General features: G+C 41.3%; 1 protein-coding gene across 1 annotated transcript; it reads left to right on the top strand.

Moving 5' to 3' along the window:
* The first annotated feature begins 1,641 nt into the window (after positions 1 to 1,641).
* LOC112147733 (von Willebrand factor A domain-containing protein 5A) lies at positions 1,642 to 18,541 on the top strand. The gene is made up of 22 exons (XM_036216252.1): positions 1,642 to 1,672; positions 1,974 to 2,191; positions 2,266 to 2,488; positions 2,578 to 2,625; positions 3,427 to 3,554; positions 3,636 to 3,750; positions 3,831 to 3,994; positions 4,079 to 4,167; positions 5,013 to 5,157; positions 9,219 to 9,298; positions 9,370 to 9,467; positions 9,561 to 9,742; positions 9,835 to 9,935; positions 10,621 to 11,110; positions 12,611 to 12,832; positions 13,037 to 13,522; positions 13,572 to 13,784; positions 14,400 to 14,596; positions 16,182 to 16,262; positions 17,056 to 17,200; positions 17,346 to 17,469; positions 17,698 to 18,541. Exons 1-22 carry the CDS (start codon positions 1,642 to 1,644, stop codon positions 17,775 to 17,777), a joined length of 3,660 nt encoding a protein of 1,219 aa, XP_036072145.1. The 3' UTR covers positions 17,778 to 18,541.
* Positions 18,542 to 18,978: the final 437 nt, after the last annotated feature.

The following is an 18,978-nucleotide window of genomic DNA, read 5'->3' as shown; positions in this document are numbered from 1 at the left end:
TCAGTCTGTGATTCAGATATTTTTAGGCCAGCAGAGAAGGCCTTGCAGGCCCTGACGGCCCGCCACTGCTGGACAGATGATACTGTCACAAAAGGGGATTGTCAGACAAGAGCGCTAACCACTGAACCACCATACAGCCCTAGTACAGACCCCAACTTGCCAAACTCTCAATGTCCTGCACATTGGTAACCGCACACACCCCCACAGGGCCAACCAGCCCAACAGCCCGCCACCCCCAGATCCCACAGTGATGGTGTTCCCAAGAACAACTGCGGGCCCCAAGAGAGTTGCCCCACTCCGTCCTAAAGCCAGAAAAGGAGTGATTTCATTTTTGTTTTTATTGGGGGAACAAATTGGTCAATTTATAACTTGAATAACTTGCACTACAGCAAAACATTTCATCTAAAGAAATTAAGATGAGCAAGAACATGTTAAAAGATGCAGCATAGCAAGAATGGTTGATTGGACAAATATAATGACTGACTAATAGCTGTTTATTCCACTTTCAACCCTCGTGTTCTCTTGTGGGGTCCAGATGACCCCACTTTTAATGTAAACGAGCCAAGGAGAGTGGAAGGGTTAAACTGACCAATCAAATGTCTCTGTAAAAGCATGTGGCGCCCGCCCCACCTCGAACATTTGATTGCCAGATTCCCCTGAGCCTGCTTTCAGTGGGAGGGGTGTGGACTTTCAGCAAGTGTAATCGTGATTGGCGGTAGGAAACGGGACTCAGACCGACACGGACTAATCACTGTCATGTGGCTCCAAAGTCAGCGCCCGTAATGCAAAAAAATGGTGACGGATTTGGCCCCATTTCGCAAAAGATGGAGGTAAGGCTTTTTCTTTGGGTCACGCCACACACCCACTTCGTCCAGTGATAGCTTATGTCTGTGATTGGGCCTCAGGCCTCACCAGCAGGGATGATGCATCACAAAGAAAAACAACTCCTCCAGACCTAACTGCTGTTCCACACAAAAAGAAATGAGCCAGGTAGGAACCAGTTACAGGGGCAAACCCAGGTCCCGCCCCCAACCACCCTGCCCCAGCAGAAGCTCTGGTCATGGCAGCTAACCAGTCAGGGCTGCCAATGAGCGCCCTATCCTGCCATTTGGCAGCCCACCCAGCGACCCCCCCTCCCTTCTATTTTTCTTTATCAATGCTGAGGATTACACAAAGGTTACATTTGTGTGCATATCAGTTTGTTTTTTTGTGCATTCATCCAAAAGTGACATCATTTATGTCAAAACTCCACCCATTGGCTGCTGCTTGGCGATGAGAAACAAAGTCACCTGTTTGTTGCCTTTTTCTCTGACAGCAAACAGAAAACATTTCCTGTTTGTCTAATCTGACCGATCAAACAGCTGCAGGAAGATTCCACAGGTAAACAATTTCTCTTTCATTCCTTTTTATATCTAACAGTAAAGCTTTTCTAAATCCACATGAAAAATATTAACATTGGAGTATTTACTACTATTTTTATTCTTGGCAATGGTAAACTACAGTTTGTCATAGACAAAGTTAATTGCAAACCAAAATAAAAATGTTAATACTGCATTTGAAAGAAGTTTGTTATTAAAAGACAATAAGTGTTAGACAAATAGGAGAAATAAAGAAATTTTCCCTGTTGAAACAGGTACAAAGATGAGTTACTTTGGTCGGCAGAAGGATGCAGGTACAGACCTGAATTTTTAAATCTTTATTCTTTGTACAATTCATTAATAAAGTTGTGATGTAAGATTGATTAGAGTTACGGGAATAATTGGTTTGGTAAATGATGTGAAGAAACAATTACGGGATAATTTTTTTAATAAATATGGTATGATCTAAAATATATGGTGGACTTTTCAATAAATTAATGCTAATTAACTAATTACATTTTTTTTTACTTTATTGGAATATTCAACAGAATAAAAAGCTTTTCAGTAATCTTGACTTAATGGTGCAATATTTCTGCACACTTTGATGTCTGTGTTGATGTGGCGTCTCAGTTCCTCTGCAGAGTGTGGAGGTGGAGCTGCAGGTGAAGGACCATGTGGCTACAGTCATCTCCACTCTGAACTACCAGAACAAGGAGGACAAACCTGTAGAGGCAGTTTTTGTCTTCCCTCTGCCTGGAGATGCTGCTGTGTGTCATTTCAGCGCTGGGATTGGAGAGACACACATTGTAGCTGAGCTGAAGGAGAAGCAGCAGGTGATCTGGACAGAAAGCTTCAGTCTCAGAAAAGCATCAGTCAACATCACTGACATGTTTGATGTTTGCTGCAGGCTCGGGAGGAGTATGATGATGCTCTGAGCTCAGGGCAGCAGGCCGTCCTGTTGGAGGAGAGTGAGGAGACTCCTGATCTCTTCTTTCTGAGTGTGGGTAATCTCCTTCCAGGGCAGAGTGTCTTCATCAGGCTGGAGTATGTCACTATTCTGGCTGTGGAGGCTGATAATGGGCTGAGGTTCTGTCTGCCTGCTGTGCTCAACCCTCGCTACCAACCTCAAGGTGTTGTAAACCAAAAATAATAAATGAATTTGTTAGTAACAAAAATACATGAACAGGGAAAAAAAAAAAAAAATTCCTTTGTGAAACAGATACAAGATTAAGTCATCTTCGTTGGTTACCTGCCCAGAGTGACACAGGTACAGACCAATTTTTTTTTTTTTTTGTTCTGTCTGGAGTCATGTAAACTAAAAACAGCAAATTTCATTTAACACACAAATGATCAGCGGCCTTTTTTGTTTTTAAAAAAATTCCTAACAATTTTATTCTTTCCACCTTTTTTGGGGTTGCTACAAACAAATTAAAATCAGGTAAAAAAACGCTTGTTTAAAATGTGAGCATAAATACATATAATGTTTGATTTGAAATGTGCAAATTTGTAGCTTAAATACTACATTTGACGCTGCTGGTTTTCTTTGTCTTTTTCTTTCAGTCTTTTTTTAAATACAAAAACTGCTTTTTTAATCTTCTTCTACATCTTCGTTTGTTGTGGATGTCCATTTGTCAGCTGCGTATTTATTCAGATATTTGTGTATTTTGGCCATAGTTCAGAGGTAATGCGGTTGACCACTCATCGGAAGATCACAAGGCCGGTTCCAGCCTTGTTCAAGTGTTGTTATAGTTTGGCTCCAGTGTAAGGCAGTGCGGCATTGATCAGTGCATGTATGTGTGCATGGGTGATTAACTTTAAGTGAGTTTTTGGTCTTATTTAGGTATTAAAGTTCTATAAAGTACTGTATACTATTTACCATATTTTTAACATTTCTTAGGAACAAAGATATGGTTTTTATCTGTTGTACTGAAAGAAAATTGAAGCCTGTTATATGTTAACTATTCACATTATTACAGATTCTTGAATAGTTTTAAAGTGTGTAAAACAATATTGTGGGCATATAGTTTTCCTCAGGAATCCACACAGAGTTTTGACATTGTGCTTCCAGCCTCTGAGGTTCCCTACAGTCTGTCCTTTTCTGCACGAGTGTCCTCTCCTCGTCCAGTTTCCAAAGTAGAGTCCAGCTGTTCTCTGGAGCCTCTTCAGTTCCTGAACTCTGATCACACAGAGGCTGCTGTAAGTAACCAGCTGGGAGAAGTAGTTGTTGCTGGAAAGAAGATTTCCAGGTTTCTTTATCTTTATGTTGTTGATGTGCAGGTTAAGCTGGCTGCAGGACACAAGTTTGACAGAGATGTAGAGCTGCTGATTTATTACAAAGATGCTCACCAGCCCTCTGCTGTGGTGGAGGCAGGACAGGACTCTGCTGAGCCTGGTACGCTACAATCAACAAATGTCAATCTTTTGACAAAATCAAATGTAAATGTGTGTTTTCTGGTTCTTCTTGTGTTTCAGGCACTCTGATGGGTGATCCTGTGGTGATGCTGAGTCTGTACCCAGAGTTCCCAGAGTCTCTGATGTCTCCACTTGCTACATGTGGAGAGTTTGTGTTCTTGTTGGATCGATCTGAGAGCATGAGCTGTCCGTACGAGAATACAACTCGCATCAGCAGTGCAAGGGTATTTAGCAAGTGTTCAGTCCGTCGTGAAAACATTTATATATGTGTGAGATCTTAATCTTCATCAGCTTCTGTTTCTCTTCAGGATACTCTGCTGCTCCTGTTGAAGAGTTTACCAACAGGCAGCTACTTCAATATCTATGGTTTTGGGTCCAGATTTTCACAGATTTTCCTGTAAGTGATTTAATTAAAAATATTGTTTTCCTTGTAATATCTATCTTAAACCCTTTTTTTTGTTTAAAAAAAATCTTGTTAGGTAATAATAGTGGGACAGTCTTCCATTTGACCTTTATATTTTTTAAGCTTTACTTTCACATCAGCTCAGTAGTAAAGACCAGCTACATTTCAGATGAGATGGTTAACTAAACTGAAGCCATTTTATCCCAAAACCATTTTGAGATCATAATCCATGGCTTCATTACATCCTGGTCAGATTACTGGAACTCTCTTTACTTCGGGGTCAGCTAGTCGTCCCTTTCACGTCTGCAGTTAGTCCAGAAAGTTGCTGATGTCCTGGTTGAAGCGTGAATACTGGACCACAGTGGCTGCCTGTTCATTTTAGAGTTCAGATTAAGATACTTTTTTTTGTTTTAAAACCTTTGAGTAGTTTCACCCTACCTCACCTTTCTAAGATACTCTCTTCCTAGACTCCAGCCTGGAGTCTGCAGGCCAATTCATCAAGGAATTATAGGCAGAAACAAGCATTTTCTATCTGTCAGAAGCTTTGGAATGCTTTGCCGTTAAATGTTAGATAGGTATCCTGACCATTGATTTAAAAACTTTGCTCAAGACTAATTTTTAAAGCCAAGCATGTGGTCCAACAGATGATTTTTATGTTTATTACTTTAAAGTTTTTTATTGTGTTTCATGTTTTTACCTTCATGGTTTAGTTATGTTTTTATTCACTTGTTTATTAGATTATTTTTTTTAACATTTTTATGTTTAGCTTTAACATACAGCTCTTTGTTCAATTTTTAATTTTTTTAAAGTGCTTTTTAATAAAAAGTTGATGATTTCAGGAATAGCGTGGAATACAGTGAGGAGAGCATGGAGGAGGCTCTGAAGAAAGTGAGGCTGATGCTGGCTGATCTGGGAGGAACAGACATTCTTCAGCCCCTCAAATACATTTACAGTCAGCCCTTCATCTCCAACCTGCCTAGACAGGTAATTCATGTATTTGTGTTTTCCTCTATTTCACGTGTCAAAATCAAGGCCCAGGGACTGGATCCAGCCCACAGGGTAATTTTATCTGTCAGGACTCAGCCAGTCATACCCTCCTCCGACCACCAGAGAGAGCTCTCACCAGAGTACCAGCTGCTGCTCACCTTCCCATCATGCACCAGTCTCCAGTTCTGATCCTCACCAGCTGATTCCCATCACGTCATCACTCAGACGGTTTATATTCATCTTTCACACTGCCTTATTTGCGTAGTCTTGAATTGTTACTCTCATACATTCAGTCTAAGCATTTGCTTCATTATTGCCTGTCCGTGTTTTGGCCCTTTGCCTGTTTTTCTTGTCTTCCACCTTGTCCCTGCGTTTTACCCTGGCCTGCTCCTGACTTCGAAGCTCTTTATCTTGTCTGTGTTACTTCGTTATTAAAACAGTAGCACATGGATCCACACGCCTCCACCTCGTCCTTACAGAGGACTATGCCGTACTCGGATCCAGCAACGGGCTTTCCCACCCCTCCAATCCTGCTGAATTCGCCACCATGTTACTTGATCATGGAAGACAGCTGCATCACTTGACAGCTGCTACTGAAGCTATCATGGAACGACTGCAAGCTAATCCGGTAGCTAATCCCACTTCCACTCCACCACTTCTTTCTACACTATCAGCCAGGTTTGGAGAAATTTCCGCGTCATCGCAAAGTGCCGGTCTGTGCCTGTCATTACCGGACAAATCCAATGGCAAACCCGAACTGTGTCAGCCATATCTCCATCAACAGGCCCACCAGTATCCTACAAAAGAATCCAAAGTGTCGTTCCTGTCTGACGAAGTGTTGGAGTGGCTGGCCAAAATCTGGTTGGGTGGGTTCTTACCTTTTCATTCTTACGAAGCATTCACTTGACTGCTACGAGATGTATTCCATCACCCTACCGATGGGAAAGAACCTGGGGAAAAGCTTATGGACATTAAGCAAAGTAAAGACAGTGCTGCTGCATATTCCCTAAGGTTTCGGACCTTGGCTACTCAGACAAAATGGTCTCCCTGTGGACTCAAGACTATTTATCGCTAATGTCTTTCTCAGGAGCTGCAGCATGAAATTTCCTGCTGAAGACCTGGACTCGGATCAATTAATTGCCCTGACCATTAGACTGGACAATCTCTTTGTTTCTCTAACTCCGTGTTTTGCAAACATATTAAAGCAACACTGCGATCATGGAGGCAGAGATATCAGTTAAAATAACCTCTGCCTTTCTTTAACTTTTTCAAAGCGTTTTACATCACAAGGATGCCATCATCCTCTTCCTTCCTCTCACTCATGATGTTGAATGAAATAAACACAAAAGGATAAAATAAATAAAGGTAAAACAGAGTAAAACAGCCAGTCAACAAAATGTATTGGCAAAACCCACACTTAAACCCCAATCCACACAGACAGGCAAAGGGAATGATATCCCACTGTTTAACCCGCGACCTACTGAGTGTTTTGAATTTTGGCCTCCTGTAAGATTGAGTTAGACACCCCTGCTCTATTTCATAACTCCACACAGTGGGTAGCTTTGCAAGAGGGATACAATGTGTAGCAGTGGAGAATCTGTCAACAACAGTGAGTATGAGTGTTTTTCCAGTGGTAGACCAGTAACAATATCTAGAGCTATGTGCGACTAGACATGACTGGAAACTAGACATGACTGGAAACTAGGTTTCCAGTCATGTCTAGTGACTGATCACCGTAACTTGGAGTACATCCATGCAGCCAAGCGACTCAATCCCCGCCAGGCACGCTGGTCTTTGTTCTTTTCCCGTTTTAGATTCCAGATCACCTACCGCCCGGGGTCTAAGTACGGAAAGGCAGACACCCTCTCTCTGCTCCATGATGTCACCTCTGACGCTACCTCTGTTCCAGAGACTATTGTCTCACCCACGCTTGTTCTGCCCCCTGTCCAATGGGATGTCATGACATGACGGAGCTCGCTGAACTCAACGCACGATACCCGCCTTCTCTGTCATGCACTGACGAACGTACATACTGTCTGTACCTCCATCTCATCGCCAACATGTTCTCCACCTCGTCCATGACAAACCCACAGGCGGACACCCAGATACCAGCTCCACTCTAACTCTCATGACAAATCTCTGTCAGGAGGCTGCCCGCCGTCTCCCCCTCTGGTCGCCCTTATGCACAGTCTCCAGAATACTAAACCAATTCCTGTTTACCACTCCACGTGTCCAGTACACCTGCAGCTGCTCTCAGGAGTCCTACAGCTGTTGCCAATCTCCAATCACTCACCACAGTACTTAACCCAAGCTCCAAGAAAAGCACAGCGTGAAGTATTGAGCCTCTAGCCAATTCTAAGCGTGTGTCCCTGCCTATTTGCCTCTTCGTTCTCGACCCCGATACTCTCCTGCTAGCCGCCTGCCTCGACTCCTGCATGTCCCTGACTTCCGTCTGCTCCAGCCACTGACAAGCCCTCGCCATGCCTGACCTTCACCTGCCTCCGCCCACCATCTGCTCCAGCCTCTGATAAGTCCATGCCGGCACTGACCCTCGTCCGACCGACCGACCACCGCTTGCCTTCTGCCTTCACGTCGCTCAACAATAAACACTGCACATGGACCAGAACGCCTCTTATTCATTGTTACAGGAGTGTGCTGGCAACACTGGCTGACAGGAAAGACGAGAAGTGTATGTCTTTTGTAAAACCTAAGCACAGGCTGCACTGGGAACGTAGAGACTATAGTAGGGTAAGAGCATCGGCTTTCTGGTTCCTAGTGCTGGATTGATATAAGATTGAAATTATAATGATTAAATCAAAGAGACATTCTGCCTTGGTAAGGATTTAAGTGCTTAGCATCTTTAACCCTTCCGCTCTCTTTGGGGTCCAGATGACTCCAACCACAAAAAAAAAACCAAGTCGCAGCAGGACATGCTTGCTCAGGAAAAAACAGCCGTCCAGATATATGTGATTTCTTCCATGACAAAGGTGGACAGGATTTTATGTCTGTCATGGACATTAGTGAAACTCAAAAATCAAAGATAAAAAAAAGTTCAGCGCACTGTCTTGGGGGGTCCAGATGACCCCACTCTTAATGTAAACAAACTAAGGAGAGCGGAAGGGTTACAGCAAGCTGTATGTGTGAGGACTAAGGCAGAACCACAGAATGACACAGGCTCAGATGGAAAAATTAAGAAGTTTATTCTGCTCATAGGAAATGGTGGAGAGCTGAAAAGACCCCTGGATCCCCCTGACCAGTAGAGCCAGTGGAGACAAAGTTGTAGTTGAAGCTTAAACTGAGAACAGTAGGAGGAATACTGGCGAGAGCCAAGTTCACCTTGGAAGGAGATCAGGTTCAGAACAGGAGGATTGGAGGTGAGGTCCATGCACAGCTTGACATGAGATGATCCAACTTGAGTCCAGACAGGTGCCCTGGGCAATAAGGGAGAAGTTAAATCTGGAAAAGAACATAGACCAACGAGCTTGCCTAGCATTTAAACGTTTAGCAGTACGCAAGTACTCGAAGTTCTTATGATCGGTGAACATTACGGATGGTAAAATGCTACCCTCTAACCAGTGTCTCCACTCCTCGAGAGCTGCCTTAATAGCTAAAAGTTCACGATCTCCAATGTCATAGCATATAGTCTAGTCCAGACACAAACAATACATCCAAAACCATGAGAAAGGCAGAAGGCAATACGGGACAAACACAAACTTAGGAAAAGGGAAAAGCTTGGACAGGATCTTTACGTAGGGCTGGCGAAAAGGCAAAAGGCTCTTTACACTCTGGCATCAGTGACAGACAGAGAGCAGCTTAAGAAAGGAGAGGCACAGGTGGAATTGGTCAGGCAATTAGCAGGAGAGTAGAGTTCAGACACCAAGGAGAAAAAGGGTGGGGTGAGAAACCATGACAATATATGGTCTGTCCATATAGTGAATGGGTATTTGGCGCCCTCCAGCTAATGCCTCCAGGGCATTGGCTAAAACAAGTCTTACAGATTTTTCAACTCAGCCTCTGTGTGTTTTGGTGTAACTTTTGTTTGATGTCTCTCATTTCAGTTGTTCATCCTTACTGATGGAAAAGTGGAAAACCCAAATGAAATTCTAGATTTTGTGAAAAACAATGCAGGTTCTCACAGGTGAAACCCCCAAAACAGACTGTGTCTTGTGTTTGTGTGTTGTGTGTTTAACACCAGTGTATTGTTTGAAGGTGTTCCTTTTTTGGGATTGGAGAAGGAACCAGCTCTGCTCTCATCAATGGGTTACCTAAGGAGGGTGGATGTCATGCTCAATTCATTACTACAGATTGTAACAGGAGACAAACACAAGTACTGTATATAAACTATTGTTTACATTTCAATAATTCACCTTTATGGAGCAAAAGAAGAAACGACAGAACAGTAAATGTGTTTCTTACTGTAATGCAGTCACTGAAATCTGCACTAGAGCCTGTTGTCAAAGACATCTCCGTCATATGGGATTTACCAAAGGGAGTGTCTGCCACTGTCCTCTCTCCACCAATCACAACAATTGTCCGGGGTCAGAGGTCAACAATTTATGCCCAACTCAGTGGAAAGATACTGGTGAGATTTCAAATAAGTTTTATGAACAATTTGCATGTGGGTTTTTAGTTTCATTTGTTCACCTGTCTTCAATTTGTATTTTATTTTTTTAGAGTTCACAAACAGACTGCAGTGTGACATTGAATTACACTCTAGGAAATCGCTCCTTCAAGAACCAACTACAGTTTCACTTGAATCCGTCAAAGGAGACTGGGTAAATCAAATTCATTATGATGTGTGCCATTGTGATTTCTTTTCATTTATTTATTTGGGGGGGGGGGGTTATGTTATAAAAATTAAGTTATTGAATCCCCCCCCTTCTTTTTGTTGTATTTTTCTCCCTTGTTTGCAGGGGTTAGGGACCAGAGACATCCGCAAATACCCCAAACCCCCCTCCCACACACAAACACGCCCTCTACAGCCAAAGAATGTCTGTTACATACTCATCAAAAACATTCTGATCATGCTTTTTTATCCAGTACTCATTTGGCAGCTTGTTTCAGGACCTAAAAATTGAAACCTTGTGCTGTCCTTAGTCAACACTAATGAAGTTTATTCAGATTGTATGTCATTATAAAACAAAATGGGAAAACTAAACTTTTTCAGTCCTCCTTCTCAGTTATATATTCTAAAGCCATTTAGCTGTCAACTTTTGATTTCATCCTTTAGCAGAGTCACAAGAGTGAATCTTTCTCCTGCAACTTTATCCAAACATTTGCAAACACACTTTTAAGTGTCTGGAACACATTAAAAACATTATAAAATTTCTGGCATGTTTTTCAAAGGAGAAGGGACATTCAAACTGTCTGAAAACATCAAAGTCAGCCCTATTCAGACATGACCCAAAATCAACATCTAGTTTCATTTTCATCTCCTTTTTCCTTCTCTTCTGTTTGTAGGTTAACAGTCCACAGGTTAGCCGCTCGTTCTCTGATTCGTTCTCTGGAGGTTGAGGAAAGAGACAACAGAGGAAAGTCAGATGAAGACATGAAGAAGAAGGTGGTGGAGCTCAGTGTCCAATCAGGAGTGAGCAGTGGTCACACTGCCTTCATTGCTGTCAACAAGGACAGTGGTGATGCTGTTCAAGGACCTCTAGTGCACGGCAAGATTCCGAGGCTTGGTGAGATTTTTTGGCATTTGAACTGCAGTCCAGACCTGAAGATAGTGAAGGACAAGATTATAGTTGCAAAGGTTTTTATCTTTTTGTTTTTTCTGTATTTCTACTACATTCAGGTCATATTTGACCCCCCCAAACATGCATTTACACTCACCAAAACCTCCATACACCTTCAGCCTGGTGAAAAATTATGGATTTTAAGGGATCTATATCAGGAAAAGAATCACATTTTTGAGATGTTAAATGTATTACTTAAGGCTGGGTATCAGTTATAATTTCCAGAAACGATTCGATCCTATTCACAAGAGCCTGAATCTATTCGATTACCTTTTTTTTTCGACTCTTGATTCTTCATTTCAATTTTGAGTTTACAGATTTATACACATTAGTTCAGAAATACCTCAATAATCTACTATATAATTTTAATATATTTATATGTATCTGATACAGTTCACATTTTGTAAAATGTATTAGTGAAATAATGAGATTGTTAATATCATCCAGTGTTACATGGATCCTCTAAAGGAGAAGTTCTAACAAAAATGTTCAGATCTTTAACATTGTAAACATTGTTCTGCTTCTCCTGGAGGACGTTTCAGTTTGGCCACTAGGTGGCGATTGCACTATAGCATTACACCTTAAAAAAAACGATGTTTCAGACCACAAATTCCAACTTTAAAAAATATTTCCTAAAAAGAGTTTGGAAAATTAATGCCTATGAGTTTGTAAAAATATTAATTTAGTCAACAATGTATGTTTAGGTCAACTGTGCATTAGCATCAAGCTAGCAGACTTTACCTTTATGTACTAAATTGATTTATATCTTTTGCGAATCGATTATTGATCTATAAGCTAAAATCGATTCAAAGTGATTTTTTTCAACCCAACCATTAATTATACTGGTTGTTCCTCACTTTAAACAATCCCAAAGCAGTATTTTGATCCATTCAATATATTCATCTAAGACGCTGCTCTCTGAGCACCAGCCCCTCCCAACTCACAATGTAGACCAGTGCAAACAGCCCCCTCCAGGAAGAGTTAGCTCCGCCCCCAGGAATTTTCATAAATAATGTGTTCTTTTGTGTGTCAAAGATAATATAATTTTATAATTATGGATATAGTTTACTCTGAAAGGCTTAACCCTTATGGTACCTTATGGGGTCCAGATGACCCCACCCTTACATTGATGTGTGGTCTCTACCATGACAAAGGTGAACAGGATTTTATGTCTGCCACGAAACTTGATGAAGATAAAAAAATCCTTGAAAAAAAAAGTTCAGCGTAAGCAAACTAGGCAATTAAAAAAAGTCTTTAATGATGGTAGAAAGACCGAAACAATACAACGCATGCGTCAGCTCCCGCTACTGTCAGTGTGTGAGACTCTGCTGAGGTCGAGGCTACAGCTGCCTGTTTGGCATATTTGAACAGGAAACTTGTAAATTTGCTGCTGTTTACTGAAGTAACGTTGAAAACCCACACAGAAAAATGTAATCTTAGAGACGTGTCTAAAATTTAACACTCCATTTTTTTTTTTATTTTAAAAAGTATATTCATTTTATGTCATTTATGCATTTTAAGCTGCAACATTTAACCCTATCTAAATAAAAACTTTGTGCTCCAAACTTTTTTTTAGTTTAGGGGTTTTAGTGGGTTCTTCCATTTTTAGATGGTGGAATAAGAATAAAACATGGCTACAGGGCTATACAGCTCCCACATCTGGGCTAGTCAGACCACATGTCCCTGCTCCTAGCACCAGCATACATCCCCCTCAGGAAACAGGCTTAACAGCCAACCTGAAGAGAGGCATCCGACAGGCCAAGACGGATTACAAGAAGAAGATTGAGGATAATTTCAACAGGAACAACACAAGGCAGGGGTGGCAAGGGATCCAGCAAATCACCAACTACAGGCCACGTCCTGCTTCTGTTGACGGGGACCCTTCGTTGGTGGGGGAGCTTAACCTCTATTTTGCTCGTTTTCAGCCGGAGGTGGCTGTAACTTCAACAGCATTCCACAGCAGCAGGGGTCTTCATCAGGATATTCAACCAATCCTTACTGCAATCTACTGTTCCACCATGTCTAAAGTCCTCAGTCATTATTCCTCTACCTGAGAAATCCACAATCAGCAGCCTGAATGACTATCGACCAGTTGCACTTACTTCAGTCATCATGAAGTGCTTTGAAAAACTGATGCGCAGTCACATTGTCTCCACCTCCCACCGACATTGGACAGTCATCAGTTTGCATACAGGGCAAACAGATCCACAGAGGACGCCATTACCACCACCCTCCTCACTGCTCTGTCACACCTGGAGCAGTCAGGGAGCTATGCGAGGCTGCTCTTTGTGGACTTAAGCTCCGCTTTTAACACCATCCTCCCGCACAGACTGGTGTCCAAACTAGAGACCCTTGGACTCCATGATTCAATCTGCCTCTGGATCCTGGACTTCCTGACAGGCCGCACTCAAAGGGTGAGAGTAGGACTCCACATGTCGGCAGCCCTCACCCTCAACACCGGCTCCCCACAGGGCTGCATGCTCAGCCCCCTGCTCTATACCCTCTACACCCACGACTGCACCTCCACTCACACAACCATCAAGTTTGCTGATGATACCACAGTGGTGGGGCTCATCTCTTGGGGGGATGAGAGCGCTTATCGGGACAAAGTGGAACGACTCTGTCTGGTGCGGGGACAAGAACTTGCTCTTGAACATCAATAAGACTAAGGAACAGGTGGTGGATTACAGGCGGAAGAAAACGGTCATTCAGCCCCTGTACATCAGCTGGGACATGGTGGAGAGGGTGGATACCTTCAAGTTCCTGGGCGTCACCATCCAGCAGGACCTGACCTGGAGCGCTAACACCACTGCACTGGTGAAGAAGGCCCAACAGAGATTGTACTTTCTCGGGCTTTTGAAGAAGAACAACCTTGACGAGGAACTGCTGGTGTCCTTCTAGCGCTGCTCCATTGAGAGCATTCTGACTTATTGTGTTTGTGCCTAGTTCTCCAGCTGCACAGCAGCAGACAGAACGGCGCTCCAGAGGGTCATCTCTACAGCCCAGAAGATCATAGGCTGCCCTCTCTCATCTCTGGAAGAACTGTACAGCTCCCGCTGCCTCAGGAAAGCTAAAATCATTTTACTGGATCCATCGCACCCTGGACATTCTCTGTTTACACTTCTGCCTTCAGGCAGAAGATACAGAACAATAAAATCAAGCACAAATCAATTAAAAAACAGTTTTTATTCCAGAGCCATCACATTTTTGAATGCTGCTAGTGTGGTATGAGGGAAAGGTACAAGTACCGTTCAATAGGTCGATTGCACACAAAGGCAGGAGGCGCGGCTCAGAGTTAAAAAAATAAAATTTTATTACAAAAGTTATAAAAATCAATTAAAAATGGCAGAGTGCAATAAAACAAACAAACTAAATGGGAAAGAGATCAGTTTAGCTGAGGCCCGTTTAGCTCCTGAAGGTGGAGGCCCCCAAAACAAAACAACTAAAACGTAATTCACCCCAAGCACGTGATATTGCACACTCACATGTGAATCCCTTCACCAGGACACGACACTCCAAACGAGGGAAACCCTCCACCTGGGCATGAGACTGGGTCCTCAGCACGCTCGTGTTCTCCGGTGGGGGGCAGAGTCCGGGAGTGCCCTGGAATTTCTTCCTCATGCACCTCCGACGGACGTTGCGGCGGAAAGCCACCCCAGCAGAATCCTCGACGTACACGGCGTAGTGCAGAACAAGCGAATGTGAAGTCGTCCAGAAATTCAGATTAAAAAAACAGCAGCTGCTCCAATATTAGCGGGAGCACCAGAAAGTCCCTGGCTGTGGAAGACATTAAATTTAAAAAGAAAAGCGACAGCTTAGAGGAATGTGCGAGGCTTCAAGCACTGCTGACTCACCCCACTGTTTGTCACTTGAGAGGAACAGAATAGCGGCATGCGAAATGCAGGGGCTTTATTCAAGCTCAGACACGATTGCTATTTGTTTGGTTATCCAGAGCTACAACAAGTAACAAAAGCAATGTGAAGCCTGCTGACATCTTCCCCTCGGCAGCCCGACACCGCTACATACCTGTAAGGCAACCTGGAAGTCCACAACTGGAAGTGAGCGGTACCAAGGACCAGAAGATGCCCATCATGGCCAGCGAGCACCTTGATCTTTATATATTGCCTCTAGGGGCCACTGCCTGTAATTACCCTCACAGCCACACCTGCAACAATCCATCCTGCTACACTAGGAATTGAGCGCCTTTTAGCAAATGTTTTTAACTTCTTGTATGATTGTTTGGATGTGTGTTTGATTTATTCCAGCACCGGAAGAGGATTGCGCTCAATTTCGTTGTAAATGGACAATGACAATAAAGTTATTCTATTCTATTCTATTGTAAAAGTTTGAGATAAAGCTGGAGGTCTGCAGAGCATGAGACTAACCGGCTTGACCCAGTGAGATGTGCCAGTGGGGGAGACACAGCTGGCTCTTAGTGGAAATAATATTTGAACCAACTTTATGATATTGATGTTTGTTGATTTTGTGTGTTTATTTTTACCTTTAAAAGGTCGTCATGTTACCAGATATGGTCGTGTACATGGTTGTTGTCAACTAGGACTACAGGGCTTTATACGGCCTCCTGTTCAAGGTGAGTGAAGTGATGATTGGGGAGGCTCTTTTATTCTGTTCTATTTTTTTATTACTGTGAGTAAATAGAAAACTCAAAGTAAATAGAAAGCTCAAAGTTCCTCAAAAACATTGTCATCATTGTGTGTGACCCAACAATATCTCTTTTTATTGAAAGTTTTTTGATTTACAAAAACATTGCTGTACTTTAGTATTCCAAAAGTTTAAGGTTGTCATACATTTGAGCTAATTGGAACTCCCTGATTATATACTGATGGAGGAATATTGCCCACTTACTAATTACTAATGTCTGAATTAGTTTTAATCAGGTGGGCTCTTTCATCCATTCCCTTTCAAATTTAAGCAATTTCTTTTTCAGAATGTTAATTCCTAATGTAGTGCATATAAACGATATCAAAGTTTTAAAGAGAACTCAGTTTTAATTCTAAATAAAATTAAAAATAAAATAATTAAATTCAAAATTTAAATTTAAATTCTTTAATTTAAGGAAAATGGGTGGAAGTTTTTGTGCTGGCCCTCCCTTTTTTAGGTTGCTAGAAAGGAATGAGAGAAAAGCATAGTCAAGGGGGTTTGGGGGTCTGCAGGCTCAACTTGACCCAGTGAGGGACAGATGTGCTCTAAAATGTGGACGAACTTTTACAATGTTTTATTGTTTGCTGATTTTGTTTCATTTTGTGATAATTTTTTCTTCTGCAGATTATCTTGTTGTCCCGAGGAGAAGGTCTGTGTGTTCTGCTCCTCTGTATTCTTCTGCAAGAACGTGTTCTCCTGCTCTAAGTAAGTAAAATAATGATGTAAAAGGCTCCCACAACTGTTTTTTATTTCTTTTTTGTATTATTTATTCCAATATGACTCTGCAGCTCCTACTTGGTTTGGAGCAGTGAGAAACAGGCCCAAGTTACTCTTTTAGTATTAAAGGTTGCAGACCCCTGGTCTAGAAGAATAGAGAAGATCAGGTTTATGAATGCAGTGAACGAAAACCTGAAGATAGCTGGTGTTAGAGTAGAGGATGCAGGAGACACATGGAGGAAGCTGATTCGCTGTGGCGACACTTGAAGTAAAAAGCCAAAACAGAAAAGAAAATATAGATATGTAATAAAAATATATATACAAAATAATTATTAAGCATGATTTTAAAAATTAGACTTTAAAGTCTTCAGATAAACTGTTAGAAGTGTTTTTTTTTTGCCATGAAAGGTAAAGATGAAACACATTTATTGGATGTATGGTTAAAAAAGAGAAGTGCATATCTCAGTTTTTACTCTATAAAACAAAATTCTATATTTGTTATCATAAAACTGAATCCTAGAGTTTTTAATTGATTTATGTATGTCTGTCTTTACTCTGGAAGACTTTGGTTTCTTGTGCTACAAACATATTTAAGGTCAGACTATATTTTCACAGACAGGCCTTTCTCTAGGGGGCTGACATTGGAATGAAGTTTGTTTTTTGGTTAACACCTATACAGTTAAGGAAACTATTAAGTAAAAAAATCTTTATCACTTTATGCTCTTTGAAAATGCAAGGCTATATTTGAGATCTGTATATCCAACATACCCATATTTCACAGCATTTTTAGAAGCCTCTGTGAGCCGCCCCGCAGAGACCCTCTGCTGCAGCTCCAGAAGGCGTCCGGCTGCTGGCTGCTTGATGAAGGTCTTCCCTCAGTGCTGGGAAAAACTAGTGAGGAGGTAGAGGAGTCAAAACCCGCAGAGGTGGGTCACTGTGAAAATACTAGTTAGCTGTTTTAGGAGATTAATAATGCTTTTAAGGTCATTAAGTATGTTTAAATGTTCTCTCGAGTTTTTCTTTCTCACATTTTCTTAGTGTTTGACGTTTGACTTCCTTTTGGTTGAAAAGGTCAGCAGTGAGGTGTGGGCCACCATTCTGGCTCTGATCTGGCTTCATGGATTCAAGATGGATGCAAAGGATGAATGGGAGCTTCTGGCTGTGAAGGCTGCTTCATGGGTCCAAGCCCAGAATGGTAACATGTAGAATATGAAAGTTCTTTTAAATGATCTTGTGGAGTTACAAGTCAATGAATGACAGATATGATGTAAAATAAACATTAAAACGTTTTTGCTTTACTATGAGCAGTCCTTGCATATTTAATGCATTTTCAACTATTTTGACAACAATTCCATTTTAATTCTAGTTATATAACTTGATGTTTGGGATAAAAGTGAATTTAAGGGGTTTTCATCTCTTTCAGCTCCATGTGTGAAGGAGTGTGTTGATGCTGCAAATGCTCTGCTGGGCTGCAGAGTGCAGGAGGAAGCTCTGGGGCTCTGAAGAAGGAACTGAAGTTCAAACTTAAGACAGAAGATTTTATTTTAAAAATTCAAAAACTCATGTTACGTTTTTCAAAATCTGCAATTGTAAAGTTTATGCAGAGATTTATAACCACTACTAGCTTTATCATATCATCATGTAGCCTTTGTGATTCACAATTGATGGTTTTATTTGAGGTTTGACACAAATTTTCTTTGAGTAAAAAATATGCATAAATTGATGATTGAAAGATGTAGTTACTCTGGCTGCCACTAGAGGGCAGGGCTCTTTAATAGGAGCCTTAGCTTGGTTGGAGGCTCTCTTTCTCAGCGGGTTCAGGAAAGGCCGTTTCTTTATTTCTTTCTTTATTTTACTTTACAATTGAACAGAAAATGAAAGATTAAACTATTTATGAAGAACATTTTCTACTTTAAGACCTGCTAGTAAAGATTGATGCTTTAAAAGAGGTTTAAGATGAGAATATTTGTTTCTTTATTTATTTTTTTGCCACATCACATCACAATAGCAGCTGAAGTAGCTTTTGATTTTCACCGACATCATTATTGTATTTTTTCAGTAAGCTTTGTAAAATGTTTTTTACCTCATTGTGTTGCTGTCATTTGAATCTTAAGGATGTTTGAGGCACATTGTTTGTAATCAAGAAGGTTTGAAACACATTTTCTGGTTAAGTTGATCTAATCATGAAAGTCTGTTTTGTTTATTTCACAAAGTAACATAATTAGTAATAAAGTACCTACAGTGAAATTTAAGTCATTTGAATGTTTTGTTCGGAGTATTATTAGTGTACAGTATGTAGGTCATTATTGTGCTTTAAGAATTTGTAAACCATCTAAGTGGTGTAAATGAAGCAGTACAAGAACGTGTTTTAAATGTAACAGTTCTGACAAAAGATGTGATCATCATTTTACTCAGTCATCTGACATGTTTGCATCATGGCGGATTGATAAAACATATAAGGTCTCTTAATTTGGTGTCGTGTCAGGAGTGGTTAAAAACAAATTTATTTTGCTTTTATAAGATGATCTCATTAAAAAAACTTATATACATAAACAAAATGAAACCACCAAATCAATTATTTTTACTCTTTAAGAAAAAAAAATCAGACTACTTTGAAGCTCCATGTCAGCATTTCCCCTTCTGGCTCCACATGTGACCACCAGAGGGAGCTCTCACCTGAGTACTGAGCCTGCACTCCTTCTCC

This window comes from Oryzias melastigma, linkage group LG17 (genome assembly GCF_002922805.2).
Source record: "Oryzias melastigma strain HK-1 linkage group LG17, ASM292280v2, whole genome shotgun sequence".
In the NCBI taxonomy this organism is placed as follows: domain Eukaryota; kingdom Metazoa; phylum Chordata; class Actinopteri; order Beloniformes; family Adrianichthyidae; genus Oryzias; species Oryzias melastigma.
The sequence above is the reverse complement of the archived record's forward strand: the minus strand, read 5'-3'. Positions and strand labels throughout refer to the sequence as shown.